Raw genomic sequence first — 25,552 nt, 5'->3', positions numbered from 1 at the left:
AGAGAGTCCCCAGGAGGGTAAAGAAATAGGAATGACTTTGACATCACGATGGCTCTTTTCACATTAAGCATTGTGGAATCAGGCAAGTCTGGTGGCTTACTGCTTTCTATCTTCTGTTCAAGGCATAAGACAGATGGTCAAGATGTCAGTGACAGATGTCAATGTCCTCATCTCATGTCGTCAGTTGCTGAAATGTGAACACTGATTCATTGCTCCTTGAAGAGCATTCTTTATATACCCTCCCACAATTCACAATCATGGATGTCCAATTCTTGGAGAACCAGCTCTCTTCCCTCTTTCTGTCTCTCTTCTTCCCCACCCCTCCCTCTTTCCTTAGTCCACTTGGGGCTAGATCTAAAGAAACAGGATCCTTGTTAGAGATGGTAGATCTCTTCTCCGTCTCCCTCACCAAGGTCTAACCCAAGATTCAAATGTCCCAGGGTATTTCGACGGAGAATTTCCCAGCCACGGTGGCTACTGCTGCTTAGGGATGTAGTCCTGGACAGAGGAGGTGTTTGCAGGACCACAGAGCCTCTAGCTAAAGTTCTAGTCTCAGTCTCAGAAGGCTGTTTCTCAGAGAGCTGCTCTTGTGCCTCCTCCTTGTCTGAAGATTTGAAAGCTTCCACATAGCGAAGTACTCGATAAGGATTCTGTTCATGGTGGTGCTCAACCCTGGGAGAAAGAAGAAAAGACTCATGAGAGCTGGGGAAAATGGGTCATAGAGAGAAACAGAGGTAAACGTGGAGGAAATGAGATATTACGAAATAAGAGGAGGGACCAGACCTGAAGCAAAAAGAGCACCTAGGATGGAGGCTTCAGAAAAGAATGGAGGGAAAGTTAGCCTGAGAGTGAGGTGAGAGCAGTAAGGAAGTCAGCTATGGAGAGTAATAGGATACAGGCTGTGCTATATGTGGCAACATGGTGGGGGGAAAGAGAGAGAGAGAGAGAGAGAGAGAGAGAGAGAGAGAGAGAGAGAGATCTGAGTGTTATGAAGTTTACAGTATCTAATTCAAGGAATACCAGTGAGGGGTGAGGAGAGCCAGGTCAGGGGATAGGGTTGTCTATGAAGGAAGAGGCTAGAATCAAGGCCAGAGTATATTGGAAATGAGGGTAAGGAAGTAACATGACTAAACACAGGTAAAAAACAAAAGGACAACACATATCCCCACCTGAGCATTTCCATGTCTATGTGCAAGGTTTCACACACCACTGCCCTGTAGTAAACACAGCTGGCTATTGTTTTCTAACCCCTCTGTCCCCACTGACACTTCCTGTCCTTCTCTCTCACAGCAACAGACTAGTGCAATAATACCATGACATTTCCTGGTTGCTAGACATCTCAGAGATTCTACCTGCAGGTTTCACATACATGCTGTCACTCACCGTAGGAACCAGTGGTCCCCCAGGCCATACTCGCAACCACAGATCCCAGATCGAGGCCACAGAAAACGAGGCATTTTCCTCTCCAGCATCACTGTGGTGGCCACAACCTAGAAGGAAATGAGGTAGCAAAGGATCTCAGAAGGATCCACAAGGGATAGAGAAACACCAAAGCCGCCAAAGAAGGAAACAAAAACCAACACAGTTAAGGAAGACCCTGCAGGCCAGTGGTAAGGGCCACCTTTCATCCACATCTAAGCTTGTCCCAGAGCCTTGCAATCCTGGTTATCTCATCAAGACAGGACAGAGGATACTTTTAAATAGAACAATGATTTCTCTATATCATTATTCATATTCACAGAAAGTGACTCATTCAAAACTAATGTGATTTCCTTCCCACCTCCCACAGGAAAACTGCAGACCAGTGCCATTGACTTAAATAGAATGATGAAGTAGACTCGTCGTGATGTCAGAAATGAGAAACACGGTGGCTCCAGTTCAGGGACTCCCTAACAATTTAAAAAGCCATATCCTAAGAAGTAAATGGCTTGATTAATGTCTGTGCACTTGGCAAGGAAGTTTCTAGCAGTATGTTGCATGTTCTGTCCTTTGTCCTGCCCTCATTAGCTTGATGAAACAGACATCAGGCTTATCAAAAGTGCCTGTGTCACAAAACTGGGAGTGATACATAATAAGTGGAGTGACAAAAGCAATGTAAATGATTTCACCAAGTGGGAGTGCTACTCCAAAGCCAACCACACAAAAATTCACACAACAAGATGAGAAGGGTTACCCTTGCATTTAAGGAGTTTAGCTCATTAATGTAACAAAAATCCAAGGGTTATAGTTCATTGTGAACTTAGATGTACTTAGCTGTACATCTGGCTGAAAAACTGACTCCATTTTACATGTCATTGACAGCGAGTAGAGTTTCTTCCAAAATAAGAAAAAGCCTCTTCTCCAACGTCACTGTTTCCTCCGTATCAGGAGCTGTTCTAGTGTCACAAGGACTTTGATTAGAGTGTGCAGTCCAGTTAGGTTGGCGGCAGGAGAATATTGATGCAAGGAGCTATCTAGCCTTAAAATAGCCAGCTCTCTGTGACACGTCTTTCTTTTCTCCCTCATTGTCTTCCCTTCTCTTGGTCCTTTAGTCGTACCAGGTCTCTCCCGTCTTCCTTCCAAGCATGTTCTCTTTTGGATAGCTATTCTTTCCTCCGAAATGCGCACTCAAGGTTCTTCTTAGTTTAGCTTCCCTTGACCTTTTGCTCTGGCAACCTAGCCTGTCTTTTTCATCTGGATTATGATCTAGCCACTCTCAGCAAATTGGTCAGAGTAGATGAGCTTGCACAGCTAATTGCTTCTTTCTAACAGACTGGAGAAGAGGGGACCTCACCTTTTTACTGCCACAATGCCTCCACTATCCAGCACTTGACCTTGTCTTAAGTTCAAAAATAAGCCTTTCACCTGAACTTTGTTATAAGCCCATGGAACTTAGAATGAATTGCCTGGGCTCAGGCATGCTTCTGATTTTAGTTTTTGAGATGTTGAGAATTCATCCTCCAGCTTGGATGTGCTGGGTGTGATAGTTTGAATGTAATCGGCTCCTATAAGCTCATTATTATGAGGTCTGGCCTTGTTGGAGCAGATGTGGTCTTGTTGGAGGAAGTGTGTCACTGTGGGGGTGGGATTTTAGGTCTCCTTTGCTCAAGCTTCACTTAATGTGTCATTCAGATCACTCCCTGTTGCCTGCTGGTCAAGATGTAGGACTCAGCTCCTCCCTCAGCACCCTGTCTGGCTGTGTGATACCATGCGGTATCATGATACCACTGGACTAAACCTCTGAAAATGTAAGCCACCCCAATTAAATGCTTTTTCCTTTATAAGAGTTGCCATGGTCATGGTGTCTCCTCACAGAAATAGAAACCCTAAGACACTAGGCAAGCAAGCTACCATCCAGCTACATCTCTAGCCCAAAGACATTCTTTTAAAGCCTGCATTGTTGTACTATGTTGGAAGAGTCAGAGGATGCAACTTGAATGGATTGTGCAAAGAAGTGTACCCTTCCCCTCCAGATTCTTAGAAGCTGTCAGTGTCGGGTGATTTGTCTTAGAAAAGAAAGCCACGCTGAGTGGGTAGAACAGGAAACTGGTGGGATCTGTAAGGTAGAGACTGAATTCTAGACAGACATCCAAATCTAGTTTGATATTTTAACCTTCCCAGTTATGAGGATCAGCTCATCCACCTCATCTCTTTACAAAACAACTGTGTGGGTTGGTTTATTTCTCCTTGCGGTCATGCACCCTCAGTGATATAACCCCTGACTTTTACCCTTTCCACCATTCTCCTCAGCGAGCTAGTCCTACCCATCTTTAGCATCTGTCTTAAACATTTCTCCCTCCATAAAAGCATTTTCTAGCTTTCTACTTAAATTCCTCAGTTGCACCTTTTCTTAGCACGGCACACTTTTCTGTAGCAAATTTGACTTCTGTGAGTCTTCAGCCTCCTGTGAAATGATTTACTTAGCAGTGCCTGTCTTTCCTACAGTGTGGCTCTTCAGCTGGAGGACCTACCATGTCTTGATGGCTGTGTTTGTGTCCCAGCTCCTAGACATGTAACAGGCATTTGAGGACTATTGCTACATACACACTGTATAGTTATCTGAAATATAAACATTGGTTATATTCAAATATTTACATAGTATTTGTGTGGGAAGATATGTGTTCTCTGATGCTTAGGAGGAAAAAGTATCAAGCTACAGAGTAGGATTTTAGCAAATAGGTTTTAGTTCACTGCAATATGAACACTTCTAGTAATAAACTTTTCACAATATGGAAAACTCCTAGTCTCCGAAACCTTACTCAAATATACAAAATAATAAGGTCATAATTAGAGGAAAGAATATACTGAATGACTCACACCGATACATAATTATGCAGAGAAGCAGCTCAATTACTTAGCACTCTTTGGAATATAGCTCCTAACTCTAGTATTTGATTAGCTTATTGTGATACAGAGAAAAGATATAAAAGGGATTTGGGGATTTATAGAATCCAATAGAAGAGAAGGTCTAAATTGAAGAACCATATTATATAAAAACAAAATCTTCCTGTTCTCTGTGGATTCAAAGACTCCTGGCTCCATTTTTGCCTGCAATAAATAGCCCAACTCGATGCTTAGAACCTCCATTCTAACATTCTCCTGTCCCCTCCATCCCTCTACACATACTTCAGGTTTACATAAACTGTAACTAAAACGATAGCCTCTTGGGGCTGCTCTGGGACTCCACTAACAGTGAACACATCCCACTGTAATATTTCAATCCAGTTCCTGTCCCTTCGCAAGACCAACACTAATAGACTCACCTGTGCCCTCCAGAGCTCATCCCTCTCCTGGGCCACTCGCCAGTGAGTGTCACCCATCATGGCAATGAACAAGTTGAGCATGAGCAGTGTGGCGATGATAGCAAAAGCAAAATAGGTGAGGCTGTACATGAAGGGCAGGTCCACGCTGTAGTTGGCAGGGCCGTCGATGATGGTGAGGAAGAGCTCAAAGGTGCTGAACAGCGCTGTGGGGTAGTCGGAGAATTCCCCCAGACTTTCTGGGTCCTCTGTCTGGAAAATGATATAGAAAGCTGCTCCGCCCAGGAAGACAGAAGTGGGGAATGAAATTGTCACCATAAGTATGGGCTTGGTTACCATTAGTTCTTCTTCTGATCTGTATAGCTCCATTATTTACACGCAAATACATACCACTATGCATCCACAATAGGCTTACCTCAGAAGTGGCTAAACCTAAGAATACTGACTAAACTAAATGGTAATGATAACACTCAGCCATTCACCAGAAAGAATTATATGCATATGTACATGCATAATTAGTTGCCTAACAGATTATTACATTTTGGAAAACCAAGCATTTGAAAGATAAGTTTTTAAAAGAGTGCATTGGATCTCCAATGATTTCAAACAACAGAGCACATGATAAGAGAAGAGAACTTTTTAGTCTTCAAGACTTCCAGATAACCACCCATTGCTCTGAGACTTGCTAGGCGAGCTTTGATCGTCATGGAAAAGCTGTCTTGCTGGTGTACAGCCTACCATACGGCAGGCTATTCCGGACCCTTACAACAGCAAGAGGCCCTTTAAAAGGCTTCTTACTGTGTGGGATACTCAACTGTGTGACAAGAGCACACATAAGAATCTGTATGAAATACTCACTTCCTCAAGCCAAATCACAGGTGCAGTGTGATCATTTAGGGGGTCAGAGGTACAGGGCATCTTTTGGGAGCAACTGCTGCTCTACTAATTGCAGTGCGTACTTGGGTAAGCAAATTTAGAGTAGGGAGAAGGAAGGAGACTTACATGAGGCCTCACAGGATAGATGCTCCATACAGATGGCCAGTTTGACCCTTTCACACTTAAGGTCTTAATATAATTTTTTTTTTACCTGTAATTTTGTGGGGAACCTCATTGAATAGAGAAATTTCTAGAGACAGTGATAAGGTTCTGTAGTGATGGAGGCAGGGTTCTTCAGAAATCATTTTCCTTGTGTGCCCTCTTCTCTAATGGGTGACCAGTTACACACACGGAAGGCGGAGTTAGAATGGCAAACTTTTCATGACTCAGACCTGGGTCGTCTTGCTATGTATCTGAACTCTCTTGTGCCCGCCAGTGTTCCCTCTGTTCATTTGCTGGCTTTTCCTTCCTGTGCTGGACTCTCCGTTCCTGTTGGTCCCCATCCTCTCAGTGTCTCATCACAGTTCTTCTCTGACTACATTCTCTGCCATGTCTCAGGCTCCCCAAACTCCCATTATATACCCCCTTTTTTACAGTCTTTTCCAATTTTCATACTTTGAATGACTACATATAGAAAGAGGGCACTTTGTATTTTATTGCATGCCTTTATTTCTTCTGAACTGTAAATATAGCAGAGTTCAACATGGCATTTTCCCTGTTTACCTAGATAGTATTTAAAGTATCTACAGCTGTTAAATGTCTCTCCTCCAACATTCCTTTAAGGGGCTTGTGCCACAGTTAGCCGACATGAATCTTGATGGTTCAGGATCATGAGTCTACCTTCCAGGCCAACCTGGGTGGTCCCTTTCTATGGACAAAGGTGTGTTTTTAAACTAACTTTCCAATAGGAAATGACAACAATGAAATCAAGTTAAAATGAGAACCAAGAAGAGAGCCATATGTCTGAAGATCTGCATATAACAGTCTAGAAGCAGTGCCATTACCTGAGGCAAATCCCATGATGACCATAGCCATAAGCCAGCAGAAGCGTAGTAAGTCTCCAAAAATCATCTACAGGAAACAAAGAAGAGGAAGGAAGATGGGGTGACTCTTTGTCCACCATCTCTGAGCAGCTTTTGCTAACAGATCTGAATGTCTCTGTGATGCCTCCAGCTAGGCTCTGAGTAGCATTTCTCTTTGCAGCATTCCCCACCCTTCCATCTATGAAGGCCCTGTATCCCAATCAGCAGGGGGGTTGGGAAGGCACTGACCTTCTGAATCATGATTGTAAAGGGGCCCAGCATCTGGAATCCTCGGGCGAAGTACATGACACTACACCAGCCCAGCACCAGTGCCATGGATATGGGCACAGCCTCCCCATTCACATTGGTAAGCCTCATCACCATGGTCACCAGCACAAGGGAAGCATAGGTGATGCTGGATGGAGAACAGAAAGCAAAAAGTGAGATGTGAGCTGGGAATATTCTGGATCTACTATAGCGTGAAGGTGACTTGGCTAATTCTTAACAGCTAAAAACCTAAACCCAAAGACGTGAATCCACTGGGCCGAAATCCCAGGGATGTCACCTGATATCTAGGCCTCAGCAAGTGAACTGGAGACCTGGGAGATTCTAGTAAGTGAAATCAGGGCTTGAAAAAAGAAAAGGACACTCACATGATGACATGGAATGGTCCTCCAAGAACTGTCTGTCCAAAGTATCGAGAGGCACCAACTCTGAAGATGTCCGGGATCTAGGGAAAAGATGATGAAGCAAAAAAGAAAATATAGGCTGCAATTCAAATGGGACCTGGGTGGATGGCTTTACCCTCGTCCCCCTGCCGCTCACCTCCAGAAGTAGAATAACCACAGCTCCAGTGACTGTCACCAGCTCCCCCACCAGCCGGGTATGATCCTGGTAAGTTACATATGCTTCCTATGGAAGGAAATCAGGACATAAATAGTTCTTAATGTGAGAGTTGTAACCTTTGGTGCCTACGATCTAAAGCTGTAAAGATATGTCTGAGACAAGGAAGAGCTGATTGATATTACTATCTCTGTCAGTCACCCCATTGTAACTCCTACTCTGGCTAATTCTGTGACCAGGGTATGCGTTTGCATGTCCAAGTTTTTCTTATAATGTTATATGTGAATGACTTGATCTACTCTGTGGCAATGTTTCTTCTCCTATATATGTTGTGAGTAATAATTTCCATATGTATTGGCCAGCTGAGACAACATTTCAAAGCACCAAAATGACCAAATGAAATACTGGGCACGGTGGTACCTACCTACAATTTCAGTGTTCAAGGGACTGAGACAGAACAACATGAATGCAAGGCCAGCTTGGGCTACACAATGAAACCCTGTATAATGAAGTAGAAAAATAAAACAAACAAAACAACAAAGCATGCCAAGTGAGTAAGAGAGCTTAGGAGATGGTGATGATAGTTTCTGCCATGGAAAGAATCCAACTACTTCAATCTCACTGTGGCTTGCACTCACATTGAAGACATCATATGCGTATCTCAGAATTCAGTGGCCACTATTGACCCCAATCTTACTATCTCTAATGAGACCTTGAAGCACTGAAGATGTTTGACAGTAAAGTTGCTCATCTGGAAGATGGAAACTCCAATGCTTAACTCCTGTCGATAGTGTAAAGGTGGCAGGTGGTGCCTTTGGAGTGTTAAAATAAGAGTAATACAGAATAGGATAGAAATTGCCCTAGATATGGATTTTAGTTTTCTGGAAAGGCCCTGATTATCCTGAGAAGCAAAGATGTTTCTGCAGTCAAGGTGGGATGAAGGCCATCCTACTTCAACATCATGCAGATCTGAGGATGAAATTCTTCGTTCATGTCACTTACCTACTGAGAAGTCATGACCTCACTTGAGAAAGTTTTTGGAGTGCTTTTTGGAAAAAAAAGATTTATGTACAGATGATTTCAACATGGAATTATGTATCTAAGTGCAGCAAATTAAAGCAGCTTTGGGGCTGCTCCAGAGTTCATTGTTTGCTGGTTATTTGTTCTGTTTGCTTATTTTATCCTCAGCACTTGCAACTATATGAACTCACCTTCTTCTCCACTGAAACTCAGTTCACAGACTGTCCTTTTACTATTGATCACACCTATCTTACTACAAACTATCCAATTCACTTTTAGACTGTAGGTAAGTGGAAAAATAAGTAGTAAACACATTAACTAACTTTAAATATAGAAATTAGACAAGTGAATCTGTTCTTGCCCAAAATTGTCAAATTTCTTTTTAAAACTCTGTATCTCAGCATATGGGTCGAGACCAGTGGTCCTCAACCTTCCTAATGCTGTGTCCCTAATACAGTTCCTCACGCTGTGGTGACCCACAACCATAAAATTATTTCATTGCTACTTTATAACTGTAATTTTGCTAGTTCTATGACTTGTAATGTACATATCTGACACGCAGGACAGTGTTATGTAAACCATGTGAAAGCGTCATTTGATCCTCCAAAGGGTCAGGACCCACAGTTTGAGAATTGCTGGTCTAGTCAATGCCAAGAACCTTTCTTTGTTTCAGTTAAGGACAGACATTGAGTCAAGTATGGTATTAAAAGCTTATAATCCCAGTAACCAAGAGGTGGAGGCAGAAGGATTGTGACTTCAAGATCAAATCCGAGAGGTGGATTCAGGAGAGTTGGGACTTCAAGCCCACTGTTTGACTTTGTGACAAATTTGAATCCAGCGTGAACAACCTGAGACATTGTTTTGAAAGAAGGGAGGTTGTGAGCACTATCCTGAAGACAGAAGATGGCATACAGCTGTGAAGATCAGAGTGTCCCTAGAGGCCAGGGAAGCAATGACACCATCTATTCCTTTACATGGAGGCATCCCCCTGCAAAGGAATTCAGCAGTCAGATAGGCATCCAGAAGCTGCGAGCTTCTGCTTGAGCTTCAGGCATGATATAGCTGCCCTTTCTCCAAGAGCTCCCTCTCTTAAATCAGGCTGCAGAGTATGGGGTTTTCTGTGAGCCCACATCTTTCTGTTCTTCAAGACCAGTTAAATAAATAAATAAGTAAATAAATAGGAAGAAAGAAAGAAAGGTTTTGTTGTTGTTGTCTTTAAAAAACTATTTTCCATGGTGTGTGTGTGTGTGTGTCTGTGTGTGTTTTGGGCACTTAAAGCATTGGCCTTTGACTGCAGTGTTTCATACTGACGAACTTCCCTTTGTGTATAAGGGTTATTTTTACAGCATTGGGAGAATGGCAGTGCTCTGAAGATGCAGAAAGAGACCTTGATTTCCGTGATACAGTCTCTGACGGCTCAGGGAGTGACAGCCCCTCTTAACCAACTATTCTAAACTTCCTTAGAATTAAGCCCAAACAATAATGAATGTGCCTTTTTAAGTTTTAGAATTCTATTCTTTAGGGGTTGTACTCAAGATGTTTGCTTAAATTAAACATCTAATTCCTAGTTCTTTAGACTCGTGGTTCTTAAGAAAAGGTTTGGGCATCAAGGTTGTGTTTGGTAAACTGTCTTGAAGTTATCATGGTCACTCAGTCTCAACTCCTGTTTGTTCAGCCTCCCGTTACTTCAACCCTTCCTTTTCTTTCTTTTCATGGGACCTAACACCTTCAGGCAAACACACTGCTGTCTATCATCTTTTTTACCCCACATCCCAGTATTCCACTCTTCTCCAAATTCCAAGACTGATCTTTGGGAAATGTGGACATTGTCACATGACCTCTGTTTCATACCTTTTCTAGCTGTCCAGTGCCTTCAGAATAAAAACACAGGTGGTATGAGATAGTGTTCCCTAAATACTTACCAGAATAGAGAGAGACTAGATCATGTCTAGACAGGACTAACAAACAGTTAAAACAGGGGATCCTCTGAGAAAGGGTAAAACCTGGTGGATACCCATGGAATGGGGAAGAGTGTCAGGCCAGGAAGTAACGGCTATTTTGTTTGATTGGATTCTTTTTGTTTATTTGCTTTTGTTTTCTGAGACAAGGCCTTACCATGGTAGCCGTTGGCTGGCCTGGAACACATTGTATAGACCAGGTTAGTCTCAAATTCATGGTGGTCTTTCTGCCTCTACTTCCTGAATGTTAGAATTCTAGGTGTCTGGCAACACACCCAGCACTGTCATTTGATTTTCAAAATCATGTGTATGTGTTCTTTCAATTAAATGTGTTCATTGTGAGAGATTAACTGAAGTGATTCACCAAACTCACAACTCTATCCTTTGTCTTGTGCTCTTATGCTGTGTGTGCCATGGCGTCCTGTTAACCGGGTCTTAAAACAGGATGTGCTCCTTCCTTCCTTAAGAAACCACCAACACCACATCTGTCCATCTGTCTACTTTACTCTTCCTTATGCTTCAGGATTCAGGCCAGGCCAACATTTGTCTGGGTTCTCCTTTCATGCCCTTCTGCAGCTAGTTCAGATGTGTGCCCTGTGGGGTGCCGCTCTGGTTACAGACCTCAGCTAGAGCACTGATGTGTCTCTTAGAGTGCTCTGAGGACATCAGCATCTTACTCCTGTTTTTTATCCACTGTTTACAACATTGTGAGAAAGTATTCATTAGCAAGAAAACCAAGAAGGAAGGGTGGCTGTGGAAAGAGCAGAGAACCGGCCTTCCCAGGAGGCTGCAGATTGAAGAAAGACGGTTAGTGGGGTTGGAGACACCTGTTGGGAAGCAAACCAACTGAAAAGATGGCACCTGGCTGGGTTCTCCTGAGACTACCAGAGTCACTACTCAAGGTCACCTGAAACCTAAAAGATACTCTATTCCACTCCTCTAGAAATAAGTATTTCCTACAAATAGCCAGAATTTTCTGCATTTCCACATGGCCTAGAATTTTAGGAGCTGTTAACAATCTGGTATTTTAGGAGTTATGATAACCTGGGATTTAGTTGTTGTCAATAACCAGATCCCCAGTCACTCACACAGCATTGACAAACTATCCGGATGAGCTGACTCTCCTGAATGAAATGCTCAGGAGAGGGCATAGCAGAGCACTGGGTATCAGCAAGCTGACAGGGCCGCGCGTGCACCACGTGGAGAAAGGTGAGCAGTACTGACATCCCAAAGCACGGGAAGAAGCTGAAAGTTCCAGTTCAAGCTTCAGATTTTCTCCCCAGAAATCGGACCTACAAAGGGTCCCACTGGCAGTTAACAGAGGATTTCTCTGATTTTCTAAATTGAACAGAGCTTCCGAAACAGGACTGGCAAGTGTTTACCAGGACACAAAGGCAAGGACAGCTTCTGTCAACTCACTGTTTTTCTTTAAGAAGATCTCCAGGTAAGGACTGCTGGCCTCAGGAGAGTAGGATCCTCTTTCCAGGAAATGTTACCCCTCTGTGATTATGACCCAGTCTCTCTGTGTTTTCTCAGGAAAATCGATTGGGAAATTTTCTTTTTCTTCCAAGAAGTCAATAAGTAACAGTGACCACTCTTTTGTGAGTTGTTACTGTAAGGTTTTGCGCCCCCCCCCCACTACTTTTGTTTTACTTTGTTCTGGTATGCATAGCTTTGCCATTTGATACAGGATGTCACTCTACAGCTCAGGCTGACCCAAAACTCACAATCGTGGCCCACACTAGGAAGTGCTGGCCAACATCTTTGCTCTTTGCCCTTTGACAATTGCTCAGAACCTCTGGTCATCTTCATTCACCCTTAGCGCTGGAATTCAACTATGTAGAACTCTGGAATTCACTGACAAATTTAAATTGGAAAAAAAGAAAGCATGCATGTCAAAAGAACTACAGGGTTAGCCCCGGAAGATTAAGATACATTCCAGTATTTTGATCAGATAATAAGGGGGGCGGGCACTCTGGATGATGAAGACTCCATGTAGCACAAAAAATTCTACCCAACACATAGTCTTCTTGCCCTGCATCCCACATATTTTCATAAAATCCTGTAGTGTACCTGAGCACCTCCACAGAGGGCTTTGTCATCAATATCCACCTCATCTTCTAAGGGTTCTGGGAACACTGAATAAAACTGATTTCCACATTGGTCTAAGAACAATTACCCGTTTCCAAAGATGTATGATTTACTCTATATCTAATAGGCTAATTAGCTAAAGTAACAGTGATGATTATGGAAACTGGAGGACAAAGAGTAGCTCAGAAGCTGGGAGTGGGAGATAACCTCCCTTAGGGTATGCTCGCCTTTACAAGTAATTCCATATAAAAGGTGCAGATGGTGGACTTGGGCTACTTCAAGCCCTAGAGACATTGATTTCTCATGCAATCCACATGCGTCTACAATGAGAAAGGACCAGGATATATCATAGGACTCTGGAGTGAGAAATTGCCTATTTCTATTGTTATCATTCATGGTTTTTAGATGATGGACTCTTGAGGTAAGCGAATACCTACACTGACTTCGCCAACCCAATGTCTTTGTCAAAGTGTTTAATATCGCTTAGATTTGTAGCCACCACTGTTTCAATGGTGCATATCTTATTTATGAGTAAGAGGGATATTAAATGATAAAAAGCTTTGCCATATAAAAGTGATCTACAAAATCACATCATCTTTACCTGATAGCTTATTAAAAATGCAACATCATGATCCTACCTCAGCTTTACTGCCAGAAATTTCAGGTGAGCATATCAGGGTCTCCAAAGCTTCTGACAAGAGTGGGCAGGCTATACACTCTATCAAGTGTGAGTCCTTGATAGAGGTTATTTTTATCTCCCAGGCTCCTTGTTTCTCTTCCTTCCTTCCTCAGTTTTAATTGGGATGCTTGTTCCCTAGGGAGCTGATTAGAAGTCTTGAACAAGGGATTGTACAGAATTGGAGATCAGATGGGTTTTCAAAGGGCTATGGTGCCCGGGGTTGCCTGAAACTTATGAGAGAGAAAGGCATATGGAATCATCACACTGCCTGTGCCAAATTGATGATTTAAAATAGGAAACCATGAATAATTCCTAAAATTGTCTTCCCTCCTCCCTCCACGTCCATCACAAAGAAATGATGATTTTTACCTTTGTTAAATCTCCAGACGCCAACTCCTCCTTCCCACCTCTGTATGAACTCGCCATGCCAATGCCCCATTTTCTCTTGCTTGTGAACTAGAATAGGCACCTGATTGGTGTCTCCGTCACTTCTTAGTCATCTCTAGTCTGTTTTGGATCCTGGTATACTACTTGGCATGAGGATTTTTATTAATGCCTATCATTATATCCAGCTGGACAAGGCTATAACCACAGCACTCAGAAGGCTAAGAAAAGGGACTGCCAAGAGTTTGAAGCTTACCTAACCTATGTAGAGAGTAGCAGGCTACTCTGACCAAGTTGTTTTCATATTTAAAATTCCAAGCATCTTGCAAATTTGAAGATGATGATTAACCCCAAATATGTTCCGGAACACGCTGTACAAATTGGGAAAGATCTGTCTCATCTGTGGCACTTTGCTCAGTTCTCTGTTTTAATCCGTCTTATTTCCTAGACACTGAAGAGAATTTCCTTGCCTTAGGCTCTGTGTATATGCATTCACCTTACCTAAAATTCTCATTTCATTTTGACCTAAGCTCAGGGCACAAGATTGTTTATAATCATTTTCTGTCTATCAGAGGAACCATGCTCTGACTATATGCTATCCTAACACTGTGACTTTTTTCTTACTCTGGGTAAAATTTTAGTGATAAGAAATTTGTAATAAAACATATTCACATGCTAATTTGGTTAATGTACATCAGTCTATAAATTCTTAGGCAATAATACTATTTACATTGTGTTTTGCACAGACCATGTTTGAATTTCTAGTGCCCATACTAGTGCTTAGCATTATTTATTTCATGAATGAAGTATTGAAATATTTCTAAGAAAAGAAAACAACAGCAAAGGAGAACTTGTCAGATTTTTTTCTAGGAGATTAAAGAGATAGATAGATAGATAGATAGATAGATAGATAGATAGATAGATAGATAGATAGATAGATAGGCAGACAGGCAAGCAGGCAGGCAGGCAGATAGAAACATAGATAACCTTGCTATATAGCTCCTGCCTAGACTGGTACTCTGAGTATAAAATCAAGCAAGCCACTTGAGTTCTGGAAAGGGGGCATACATAACCATAACCATGCCTAGTTGTAATGATGGGTACTAGTCAATGCTCTCATGAACAATAGTGCACCAAAAATCAAAGTGACTCTCTGACTGGAAAGTTAGAAACAAACCTCCAGAATGGAATCCGGTCATTCTCAACCTTACCTAAACATTTGTCATTTGAGTTTCTTTAAAAGACTGTGGCCAGGAGTCTATTCCTAAGTTCTGAAATCTTAGGTCTGGTTTGCAGTACAAGGACTTGTCTTTTTACTGGCTTCCCAAGTCTGTCACATGTGATCTTGCTTACAATACACAGATCTAGTGGCCACCCAACTATTTAATTTAAGTTAGTATTAACATCCAAGAAGCCTAGCTCCAAACCTTGAACTTCTCAATTACTTGAAAATTCTATGGCTGAACAATAAAGCACAGGTTGCTCTGACACTCCAAAGTTTCGTGGAGCTAAGTTAGCACCTCCCTTACATGGCTCAGTTTTTATGTACGTGGTGCTGCTGCCCCACACAAACAGAGGATCCTCATTCCAAATGTCCAGCTGGACTGTTCACATAAAATCCTACACATGAGGCCAGGATAGTTCTTTAAACTGGGTCCTTAAATCCAGTTGTTTCCATAGACCCCCCAAACCATCCACAGAGGCAGTCCCAGCGTGAATGAGAGCCCTGTGCTCCCAGCGCTATAAGTGTTATTGATTATTAAGTATTCATTTATTGAAGCAAAAGTTCCCTGAGGTGAGCGATTGAGTTCAAGTCTAGACAGCATACATTTTTTACCCTTGTATTTCTGGGGCTTTCAAGTAATACACAAGTAGAAGAAAAAAGAGAATTTTATATTGTTCAAGGAATTTGGTGCTATGTGAAAGCAGAATAATCCATGTAATGGTGATAAATTTGCATCTTATTCTAACTGACTTAGAACCAGGGCATTCTAGAAACTCAGGGCCAGGGCTTAAAGACTAACACCAAAGAATAGGGGCCATTCACTGATGTACATTGCTATCTAAATCCCTTATTCCTATGTGCTCGACCTTCATACTCCTTGCCCCGTTGCCAAGAAAAGACTTTTTAATAAGTATTCTATTTTGTCCAGAATGACTGACTTCAGCAAAAAGAAAAGGAGTAAAAGTGTTATGGTGGGGGGGGGGGAGAGAAAGAAGGAAAAAGAGAAAAGGAAGAAGCGTGGCTGGGTCACTTAGTTATAATTATGCTATTTTTAGTCCTGAGACAAAGGAAGGCGATCTTTCAGAGGTAATTTAGACTACTTGGGTCACAGAGATGCATCTATGCACAGTTCATCCTGCCCCAATGAGGAAGACATGCGAGACTGAGTTGTACTTGATCCCTCAGCATCACCAAGTGTGGGTAGTGTGGAACCTCGTACATGTTGCCAGTGTGTAATCTCTGTGCTAGTGTGAGGCAAAGGCTTAGAAAGAACACACCGGAGGACACAGGGCCAAAGACGGTAGGAAACCTCTCTACCCTGTTTCTATATGGTTCTATTTCTCCTCCATTACTTAGTCACTTGCTTCAACCTCTTAATTACCATCAGTGTCACTCTCTTTTCCTAAATGTCTCTTTGGTTGTATTTGACCAGAACTTTTATGCCCAAATAGAGCCACGAGAAAAGAAAATTTCTCTGAGCGCCTGTATCTAGCTCTGATATTCTGGCAGTATCATCATTTACTTTGTGCACCGTGATAAAACAATCTCTCTTCCCTTCACTCCTCCTCCCTCTCCCACTTTTCCTCCTTCTCCCTCTATCTCCTCTCTGTCTATCTGTCTGTCTGTCTGTCTTCTCTCTTCTATCTCAGAATGACTTTTACAGTTGAATAATACAGCATTTTAAAGTCAAGTTAGTTATACATGTATCTTATATATGAGACATAATATATATATATGTGTATATAATAAAACCATAAATGTGACTCATTTATTTTATACATCATATACTCTGTACACACACACACACACACACACACACACACACACACACACACGTCTCTCATATGTGTATGTGTGTAAATATGTAGACAAAGAGATAAATAGATATAGAAAAGGAGAGAAAACATAAAACATTAGAAATAAGAAAGGTGAAATATTTTTGCCTAGCTCGGGGTTCTTGCCCCTGTTAGTGTACTACTTTTATATAACCCAACAAATTCAAGGTCTTGCTTCTTGACTACAGGAAATTTATCTTTTCTTTGAGACAGAATCACCCCCTTTCTTACCTGTGTTAAACTCTTCCTATGGCTAGTCTCTGTACAGACCAGTGGTTCTCAACCTTCCTAATGCTGTGACCCTTTAACGTAGTTCCTCATTTTGTGGTGACCCCCAACCATAAAATTATTTTGTTGCTACTTTGCAAGTATAATTTTGTTATGGTTATGAATCATAATGTAAATATCTGGTATCCAGGATATCTGATATGTGACCCCTGCAAAAGGGTCATTTGACTAAGAACCACCGGTATAGACCATAATCTTCAGCACCCTGTTCTTATTTAGCTTGCCCAGTTCTTTCTTTTCTTTTTCCTTTTGTTGTTATTTCTTTATTCTTTGGGGAACTACATTAAGGCACCAGGACAAAAGCTTTAGGGTTTCATAAATGACCCCCCCCATGGTGTTCTACTGGTTGACCACGTATGTCCAAAGCTATTACTCATCAGAATCTATGCATTGTGCTACAACAAAAGGAGAATTTGCTCTGCGTGGCATCATTTTAATCTATTTCACATCTTTATTTTTCCATCTTTACCACCCCAGACCTCTGCAGGACATCATAAAATGGCAGGTCCTGGAGAGGTAATATGTACGCAACTGCTGTCCCTTCTGAGCATCTTTCTATAGTGTCTAGCAGAGATCCACCGTAAAGACACCTGGCCATAAAGAGGAACTCCTTGGTAAATTATGTGGAATTTCACAAATGTGCAACGTTGGTAACACCAAACTCTTATTTAAAAAGTATTTTTGTGAGAAAATTTGTAGCTTCGTGGATGAACACTTACTGATGAGGCTCCATCCATGGAGTAAGTGATTACTCTTCCAGTTCCTACAGTAGTGACAAGGTGCCAGCACCGCCCGAGACTGTGTCTTTTCTGAAGAGCATCACTATGGTCTCCAACACCATCACCCCAACACCACCATTCCCTTTTATCCACTTGCAGAAGAATTACCTGCAGTGTTTTCTGTTCCATGATGGTGTTGTCTCGAGAATGTGTTCGGTTGGTGTCTCGGAACTTGAGGGGACGGTAAACACAGCACATGGTAAAGCAGATCATGTAGCAGACATAGAGAGCACTCAGGAGGTAGAAGTAAGGCTGTCCATACTTCTTCCACTTCAGGCTCACCAGCTCTTTCACAGGGGTCTGTTCTAGAATTTGGCGAGCCTGTCAGAGTACAATGAACAATGAACAACACGGGGAGCAGAGCTGAGTTTTGAACTGCATTCCAGATGGCAGGGCGTCATCCAGGCACTCATTTCTTTACCAGGCAATAATTTCCATTATATGCTAGGTTTGCATTAGTGTCATGGAGAAAGTTTTTACAGTAAAGTAAACACAATACATACAGCAACACTGAGGCTATAATAGATGAATAGTAGCCAGGTGACTGAAGGGACTGTTAAGCAAGACCATTCCACAAATAGCAGCAGTCACTAGGAAAGGAAAGTCTGAGAAGTCACAGCCCTTTCCATAGGTAAGATATGCTTGGGACTATGAGAACATCTGTTGAGATTAGTAGGCAGAAATTGCATGACAGAAACAAACAATAACGGAGATCACTGTGCAAATGCATTGTAGATGTCACAGTAGAGAGTTATTTTTTTCTCTATGTAATAGAAAGCAATGGGAATTTCAAGCAAGGAAATGGTTCAATTTGCATTAGAAATATGGTTTGACCGGCAAAAAGCAGTACGGAAGATGGTAGGATGTGGCGATAGTTGAAGCCAGAAGGGGTGGTACTCTGAAAGATGTAAACAGCAAGACACAAACGACAGAAGGTCATGGATTGGGATAAAGCATCTGAAAAACTAGGAAGAGACTAATTCAAAGTAAAGCGGAAAGGATTGGGCAGAAAAAAACATTCCCTTGCGGGTGGAGGGGGAAAGAAAGACAGTTTCTAGATATACTCAACAACCCAGGCACAAAGTTGAAGGAGCCCCTGACCAGAGAATCTATTTTTGCCGTAAAATAGAAAAATCTTGTTATTCAGATGGAACTAAGAGTGCCAACTGCAAGAAATAAAAGCAGCATTAAGGCGGGTGGTGTTAAAGAAAAGTGGCTGGGACAGGATGTGTAAAGGCCACAGGACAATGCAGGTGGTTAATATCTGATATCAAAGAGTGAGGGGTGTGTTTGCAGAGCTACATCATCTGTGGGGGGTTTGAACTCCTAAGAAAACCGGCTCCAACTTTAGGTGTTTCCAGGAGTGCTCCAGAATCATACTTACTGGCTCTAGAAGTGTTCTTAGGAAATTGTCACATAACAAACAGTCAACAGAAACTCAAGTTCCACCAATATCTATAGGCTTTTGTTTGTTTGTTTGTTTTCCTTCTTCCCAGTGACACAAACTCCTTCTAGAAGCCCCAGGTGGAGGGTACATTTCCTCTATAAGGGCTCCTCAATTTCCTGTCCTGGATTGTCAAGATGTCTGGAAACTCTTCCTCCTTCCACCCACAAAGGTCAAACCATTTTCTGCTGACAGCTAATCCTTCCTGCTTTATTTTGAATCTGCCTCTTTCTGGTTTCCCAGCTGTCCGGTCATCTCATCCATTATCTTCTCTCCTTTGCGTCTTGCTGTGAATGTGTTTCACCACATGCATGCAGAATTGCCCCCACCTCCATTTTGCTGCCCCTGTGCACAGTGTGCCCTCTCATCATGATCAAACTCAACTGCAACTTATGAGAACATCAGTCCAAAATTGAAGAAATTGGCTAAAAAGATATGCGTTTTTGCCTCTTATTTGTCCTGCGGGTTCCTTCTGTATTGCCTGGGACAAAGCACATGTTTAAAAGGCTAAATGATGGAAGAAAGGAAGGGAACAAAGGAGGAGGAGGAGGGAGGAGAGAGGAGGAGGAGGAGGAGGAGGAGGAGAGAGAGAGAGAGAGAGAGAGAGAGAGAGAGAGAGAGAGAGAGAGAGAGAGAGAAAGGGAAGTGATTCCAAGTTAGAAGAGTCTTCATCTGAAAGGTTAAAATGAGATGTGTGAAATGAGAGTAGAGCCCAGCAGTGGTTAAGTGGTCTCAGAAGATGAGTGTTGATGGTATTTGTACTTATGGAAACTATTTCCTCCTATCTATTGTTAGGCTGTGAAGTATCTTGGGATCAGAGTGTCTCAGCAGATGGAAAAGCAAGCAATGTCTCAACATGTGTTTCTTACATGAAGGCTCTGGACCCATATGACAGCTATACCTCTTTCTTCTTGGAGGAAACCACAAGCTCCAGAAAGGACAACTCCTCGCCCCAGGAGTCAATCTCTGTGATGTCATAGAGGGAAGATGTTAGTGGCCCACATGACCACTGGATATGCTTCCGTTTCTGCATCAGGTGTTGAAACATCTGGTGGAGCAAGCAAAGATTTGAATGGTGAGTGTGTTAGATGGTGGTCTAGAAAACACCTATGGACCAAGCCAATTGACCATGCTAGTGATGGGGTAGGAAGGGAAAAGCATTAAAGACACCTTAGGGCACGCGTCTCACCACAGTGTTGCCTTCCACCCCAGCCAGCTTGAAGGGGGTGAGTCCCTGGTTGTTGGGCACAAGCTCCAGGGACTTCAGGTGGTCTCCTCCATCATAGGACAGTAGCAGGTTGTACATCTGGCAGGCAAAAGTTTTGTTGGGCTGCAAGATGAGTATGTGCAGCACTGTATTTCCTGGGGAAGACAGAGGTTGCCATCAGGTTCCCTGATGTCTCACCCCCATCCCGGTGTTCTCTCTGCCACCTACACCCCCATACAAACATGCACACATACATGGATGTGCGCACGCACGCGCGCGCGCGCGCGCACACACACACACACACACACACACACACACACACACATCTAGCACTTTCTCCTCATCCCAGCTCTTACCCAGGGAGTCCTGGGCCCGGATGTCAGCTCCATGTTCAATGAGCAGCCTGACAATCTCCTCGCTGCCCACACAGGCAGCAAAGGACAGAGGGTGCTCTCCTGTGGACACAAGGAGACATGTGACAGGACACAGCAGGATCAGAAGAAGAGAGGGGCCTCTGCCCTCAGCCCAGCAACTGCCTCCTCCTCCAATATCTTGGCTTGTGATTTGGGATCACGTGGATTCCAAGGGAAAATTGTCACAGAGTGTTATGGAGGGAGTTGGCCTCTGGTTCTAAGTCCTAGAAGGACTATCCCCTCCCAGATTCCCAAAAGATGGAACCAAGGAAAGGCTCCTCCTTAATGTCTCCTCCTTTTGCCCACCCCAACCCTCCATCTTTCTTTTTTCTGATCCTGACCCTGGGTCTCACCATAGTAGATAAGGTTGTGGGGACTTCGGTGGAAGGCAGAGCCTGTAGCTCTGGCGGAGACACTGGCACCTCTGGCAAGCAGGGCACGGACCAGGTTTACATTCTGGTTCATGACTGCGATGTGTAGTGCAGTCTGACCTGGCCCAGAGAGAGCTGTGAGACTCAATTCTGTCTGGGGCACAACACCCCAAAACCCTTTACAAAAGTTCCCTGAGAGCTCTTTCATGCAAACTTCCTCTGTAGACTCAAGAGTAGCCAGGGACAAAGGAGAGTTAATCCCTCACACTCCTGGTCCAGTATCTCCATCCTTCATTTGTTGCGGGGTTGCTATGCATACAATCAGTCTAATGTTTCAGAGAGAATGAGAGAGAGGGAAGTAGGGAGGGAGGGGACAGAGCACCCCTTGGCCTCAGGGAGCCTGAGAAAACTAATGAGAAATATGAAACAGCCAAAGGGGAGCCATGGAGACTAAAAGCCAAGATCTAGAATCTTCTATTTATGTCATCTCATGAGGAACCTCCACCACTTCCCTGAGCCCACCCTACACTGACACATTTTTGAAACGGTAGACCACCCATCCACATCTGTTTCAGCTGTGAATTATTGTGAAGCCTCCTCACCTACAAATGGCTCACACAGTGTAGACTCTGTGACCAGGTATGGAGCAGCCTCCATCAGCATGATGGCAGCATCCAGGTTGTCATAGAGGGCTGCTACATGCAAGGCTGTCTGCCCCAGGGCTGTTGGAATGAAACAAGGCCAGAATACCAAACATGGGCCAGTCTCTGTCAGGGAAGTCTCCAGGAGCACCGCCCCTCCCCCCGCCGACCCAAGCAGCCCTTTCCAAAGCCACATCTCTCCCTGTGATTCTGGTCTCACCTCTTTGTCGGAAGTCACAGCTCTGGTCAAGTTGAAGTCTCTTAAGTGTACACAGGTCATTTTCCTTAGCTGCTCTAAGCAGTGGAGACTCCCGTATACTGGAGGAAGATGAGTAGAAGTCCTTTAGGGACCATTACAGAAAGGCCATGGTCAGAGGAGGCAGAGCCATTCTCTGATATGGTCACTACTCGCAGAGTTCGAAGCAACAAGTCAGCTTTGTCACTCTCAAGCTATTTGTTGGACTCAAGGGATGAGAAGACACTGGGGCAAGAGCTTATTTTAAGGCCATTCTGACTTCCCTTGTTGTTCTTCTCATTTTAATTCCCCCCAGAAAGTGAAGGCTTGTGAATGGCCCGAGTCTTAGTTGTCCGTTTATAAATGAATAGGACAGTTCTTCACTTGTTAAAGACATTGAACTTCAGACACAGGTCTCAGATTATTCAAGCTGCATTGAACCTGAAAGCCTCCTGCTTACAGTCTGTCTTCCATAGTACTAGAAAGTACTGCGCAAGCTGCCAACAGACAAAAGCAATCAATAGTCCTATCCTACTGTGACGTCTATGAACCACAACATTGACCAGCATGGCAAGATATCCCTAAGGTACAACTGTGACACGCCTGTCTTGGCAGTGACCAACAGTTGTCTAATTGGACTTAAGGTCCACTCAACAGGAGGGAAATCATGCCTGTTTCTAGGAACACAGCCAACTACATGGGGCTAGTGAGGTCATAGATCTTAGAAGAGAACCGACTGCCATCAGTTTACTAGATAAGCATAAATCCTTAACAACATTCTAATATTTATACCCACAGATAAGTATAGCTCTCAACTCTCATTAAAGATTTTCTTCACAGAAAATAGAGACCATCACAGAAAACCACAACTGAACACCATGCACAGATCAATGGAACAGGGGGATACAAGCCCCCAGTGAATACATCTTCGACACAACTCCTGCTCAGAAACAGCAGAAGAGAAGGCAGAAAGACTGTAAGAACCAGAGGACCATAAAGTCTGCTGTGAGACTGTCTCTGATAAAACAGCTGCCCAAACAAGACCTGAATGGTGACAGTGTCAATAGACATGTTAACTTGAAATAGAGAAAATATCAGAGTTCTGCCCCTAGACAAAGAACTATATGCAGTTAATGACTGCTGAGAGAGGGAGAACCAGCCTATCCTGGAGATGAGCTCCACAAATACTTCTCTGATGCACCCTGGTTAACTGGAAATCATTCACACACAACGGAAGTGTACTCGGCAAGTTGTATTCCTATTTTTGCAAATATGTGTGTGCTTGTGTGTGTGTAAAACAATAATAATCAAAGGAAAAGAGGCCATCAATTGGGGGGGTGGGCATGGGGAAGGTTAGAGGGAGGAAAAGGGAGAGAAAAAAACTGATGTAATTATATTTTAATGGAAAACACAGTAAATAAAAAATAAATTAATTAAAAACAAAACATAAGGGATAGACAGTTCCTGAGGAAGGAGAGTCTGGGGCCTGAGGCGTGTTTCAGAGTATCCTTGTGGAAAATGAATAGAGGACCTCAGGCCTGGTGTACTTCACCTAAGCCACACAAAGTTTGTCAGGAGCTTGAAAGGTACACAAAAAGGAGAAGGCATTTTTATCAGTTCCCCAGGCTCCCAGACTAGCTAGACCTGCTCTCCAGGCAAGGGGAGTTTGGTCACAAGACACTGCAGGACTTGGACTAGCCTTTAGAATTTACAAATTGTGTGACATTCACCACCTAAGTTTGATGGTTGTTAAAAGCCGAGCCATGGACTCTCGCATTTGTCCCCACTCAAGTTCTCACCACTACGTTGGGTTGTTCAAATTGTCTTCTCAGCTGGGAACAGAGTTTGGGGTGCCCATAGGCCATACTTTCCTCCCATACTTAAACCTTAGACCTAGACTCTGGGTTCTTTGTTTTTAACCAAACAGAAATGAGTACCAGGATTCTCAACTGCTTGAGACGTTTCTCCTACAAATTCCCCTGGGTTAATCTTTGATTTTGACTTTGTCTGGATATAATTGGAATAGGACATAAAGCCAAAGCCAGTCTTCCTGGACAATTTAGTTTAGGTTCCAAAGGCAAACACTGGTCTAGCAATCTGGAGGGGGGGCGCCGGCGAAGGCTGCAAGGAAGGCAGAGGATATCGACTCATGACTATTTCCCTTTGATGTCTCTCAGTCCTTGATTCTTCTTCCCCAGTGTCTCCAGGGAGAGGGGGCTTTATATCTAAAGAACCATTGTGTTCCACATAATGCTCCCAGGAGGAATTACAGAGTCAGAGGTCAGACCCTACCCTAGCTCACCTAAGCTCTTGGTCCCAGTTGAGCCTTGTGGCCATGACCAGCACAGAGTGGCTGGGGCTGGATTCCAGAGTTTCCCTCTGTTTTGAGGCTACTATATAAAGCTCTGTCCATCCAACCTGTGACCCCACTGCACCTTTGCTGAGAAAAGGTCTAGAAGCCAAATGAACTAAAAAACTACCCTAGTCCCACTCTAACAGAGAAGCCAAAGTTCCCGTTGCATAACTGGGGGAGGAGCTCTGAGAATAAGCAGAGTACCTGTAGAAGGACTCAGTGCGAAAGATAAATGATAGACTTCTGTGTTCACAACCATTAAAAGTTTCAAAAGAGGACCAACTGGACACGGTCGAGCACAAGGCTCTCTGAATCACTGGCAGGCATTCTGCTGTCAACTCATATCACATTTCAGCCAGCTCTTAGGGGGAAGCAATTCCGGCAGACACTGATGCAGGCGCTCACCTGAGGGAGGATCTCTGGTCCTTTGCCTGGGGAGCTTTTCTTCCTTGTGAACCTCAGAGCTCATTCCTGGAATGATCTATCTGGAAGTGGATCAGCCACACTGCACTAAAGGCCTTCAGTTATCTCCCTGATCTCTGGCAAGCCTGACACACTAAAAGACAGAAATTGAACTCAGCACTCCAGTATCACCTGAGCTGCCTTCCTCAGCAGGTCAGCTCCAAGCATCGCACAAATAAAGCCCTCCTCCCGTCTCCCAGGCAATCAGTCTCCATTCTTCCAGATGACAGCTCCTTGATCACTCTTTCATCAAGTCCTCTAAGCAAACGCCACTTCAACATCTGTAAGATTTGATCTCTTCCCCCATAAAACCTACTACCCAGCAACCTTCCCTCGCTTGACCTCTCCACCAATCCGTCTCCTACTTTTACATCCACATTCAAAGCCTCTGTATATACTAAGCCAAACTTTCTACTACCGATACCATGGGCTAGCTGGAGTGTTATGGCAGCTAGGCTGGAAGGGGTGAATATATGTAAGAGCCTGGCATTGAGTTTGAATGCTGCCTCCAAAGAACAGGCTGTGTACAAAAGGTCATGAGAATCCGTGAGGTGGTGAGGTACCCTCAGGAGCCCACCTCTTCTGCTGTAGCATGTGAAGCTGATCCAAGTGCTGGTCCCAGTCTTGTTCTCTGACACACCAGCTGAGAAGTTTCTGGAGTTGGATCCAAGGCCTTTTTGCCCCCAT

General features: G+C 43.4%; 1 protein-coding gene across 1 annotated transcript; it reads right to left on the bottom strand.

Moving 5' to 3' along the window:
• Nucleotides 1–374: 374 nt before the first annotated feature.
• Nucleotides 375–25,552, bottom strand: Trpv5 (transient receptor potential cation channel subfamily V member 5). Its single transcript, XM_027389761.2, has 15 exons — nt 25,443–25,552; nt 22,036–22,133; nt 21,777–21,896; nt 21,157–21,294; nt 20,747–20,845; nt 20,373–20,545; nt 20,085–20,231; nt 17,848–18,060; nt 7,463–7,549; nt 7,291–7,367; nt 6,887–7,052; nt 6,620–6,686; nt 4,743–5,011; nt 1,384–1,490; nt 375–672 (listed from the first exon to the last, which is right to left on the bottom strand). The coding sequence occupies exons 1-15, from the start codon at nt 25,550–25,552 to the stop codon at nt 375–377; spliced, it is 2,169 nt and encodes a 722-aa protein (XP_027245562.1).

This window comes from Cricetulus griseus, assembly GCF_003668045.3.
Source record: "Cricetulus griseus strain 17A/GY chromosome 1 unlocalized genomic scaffold, alternate assembly CriGri-PICRH-1.0 chr1_0, whole genome shotgun sequence".
Lineage (NCBI taxonomy): Eukaryota > Metazoa > Chordata > Mammalia > Rodentia > Cricetidae > Cricetulus > Cricetulus griseus.
Note: the sequence above shows the minus strand (reverse complement) of the source record. Positions and strands in the feature narration are given on the sequence as shown.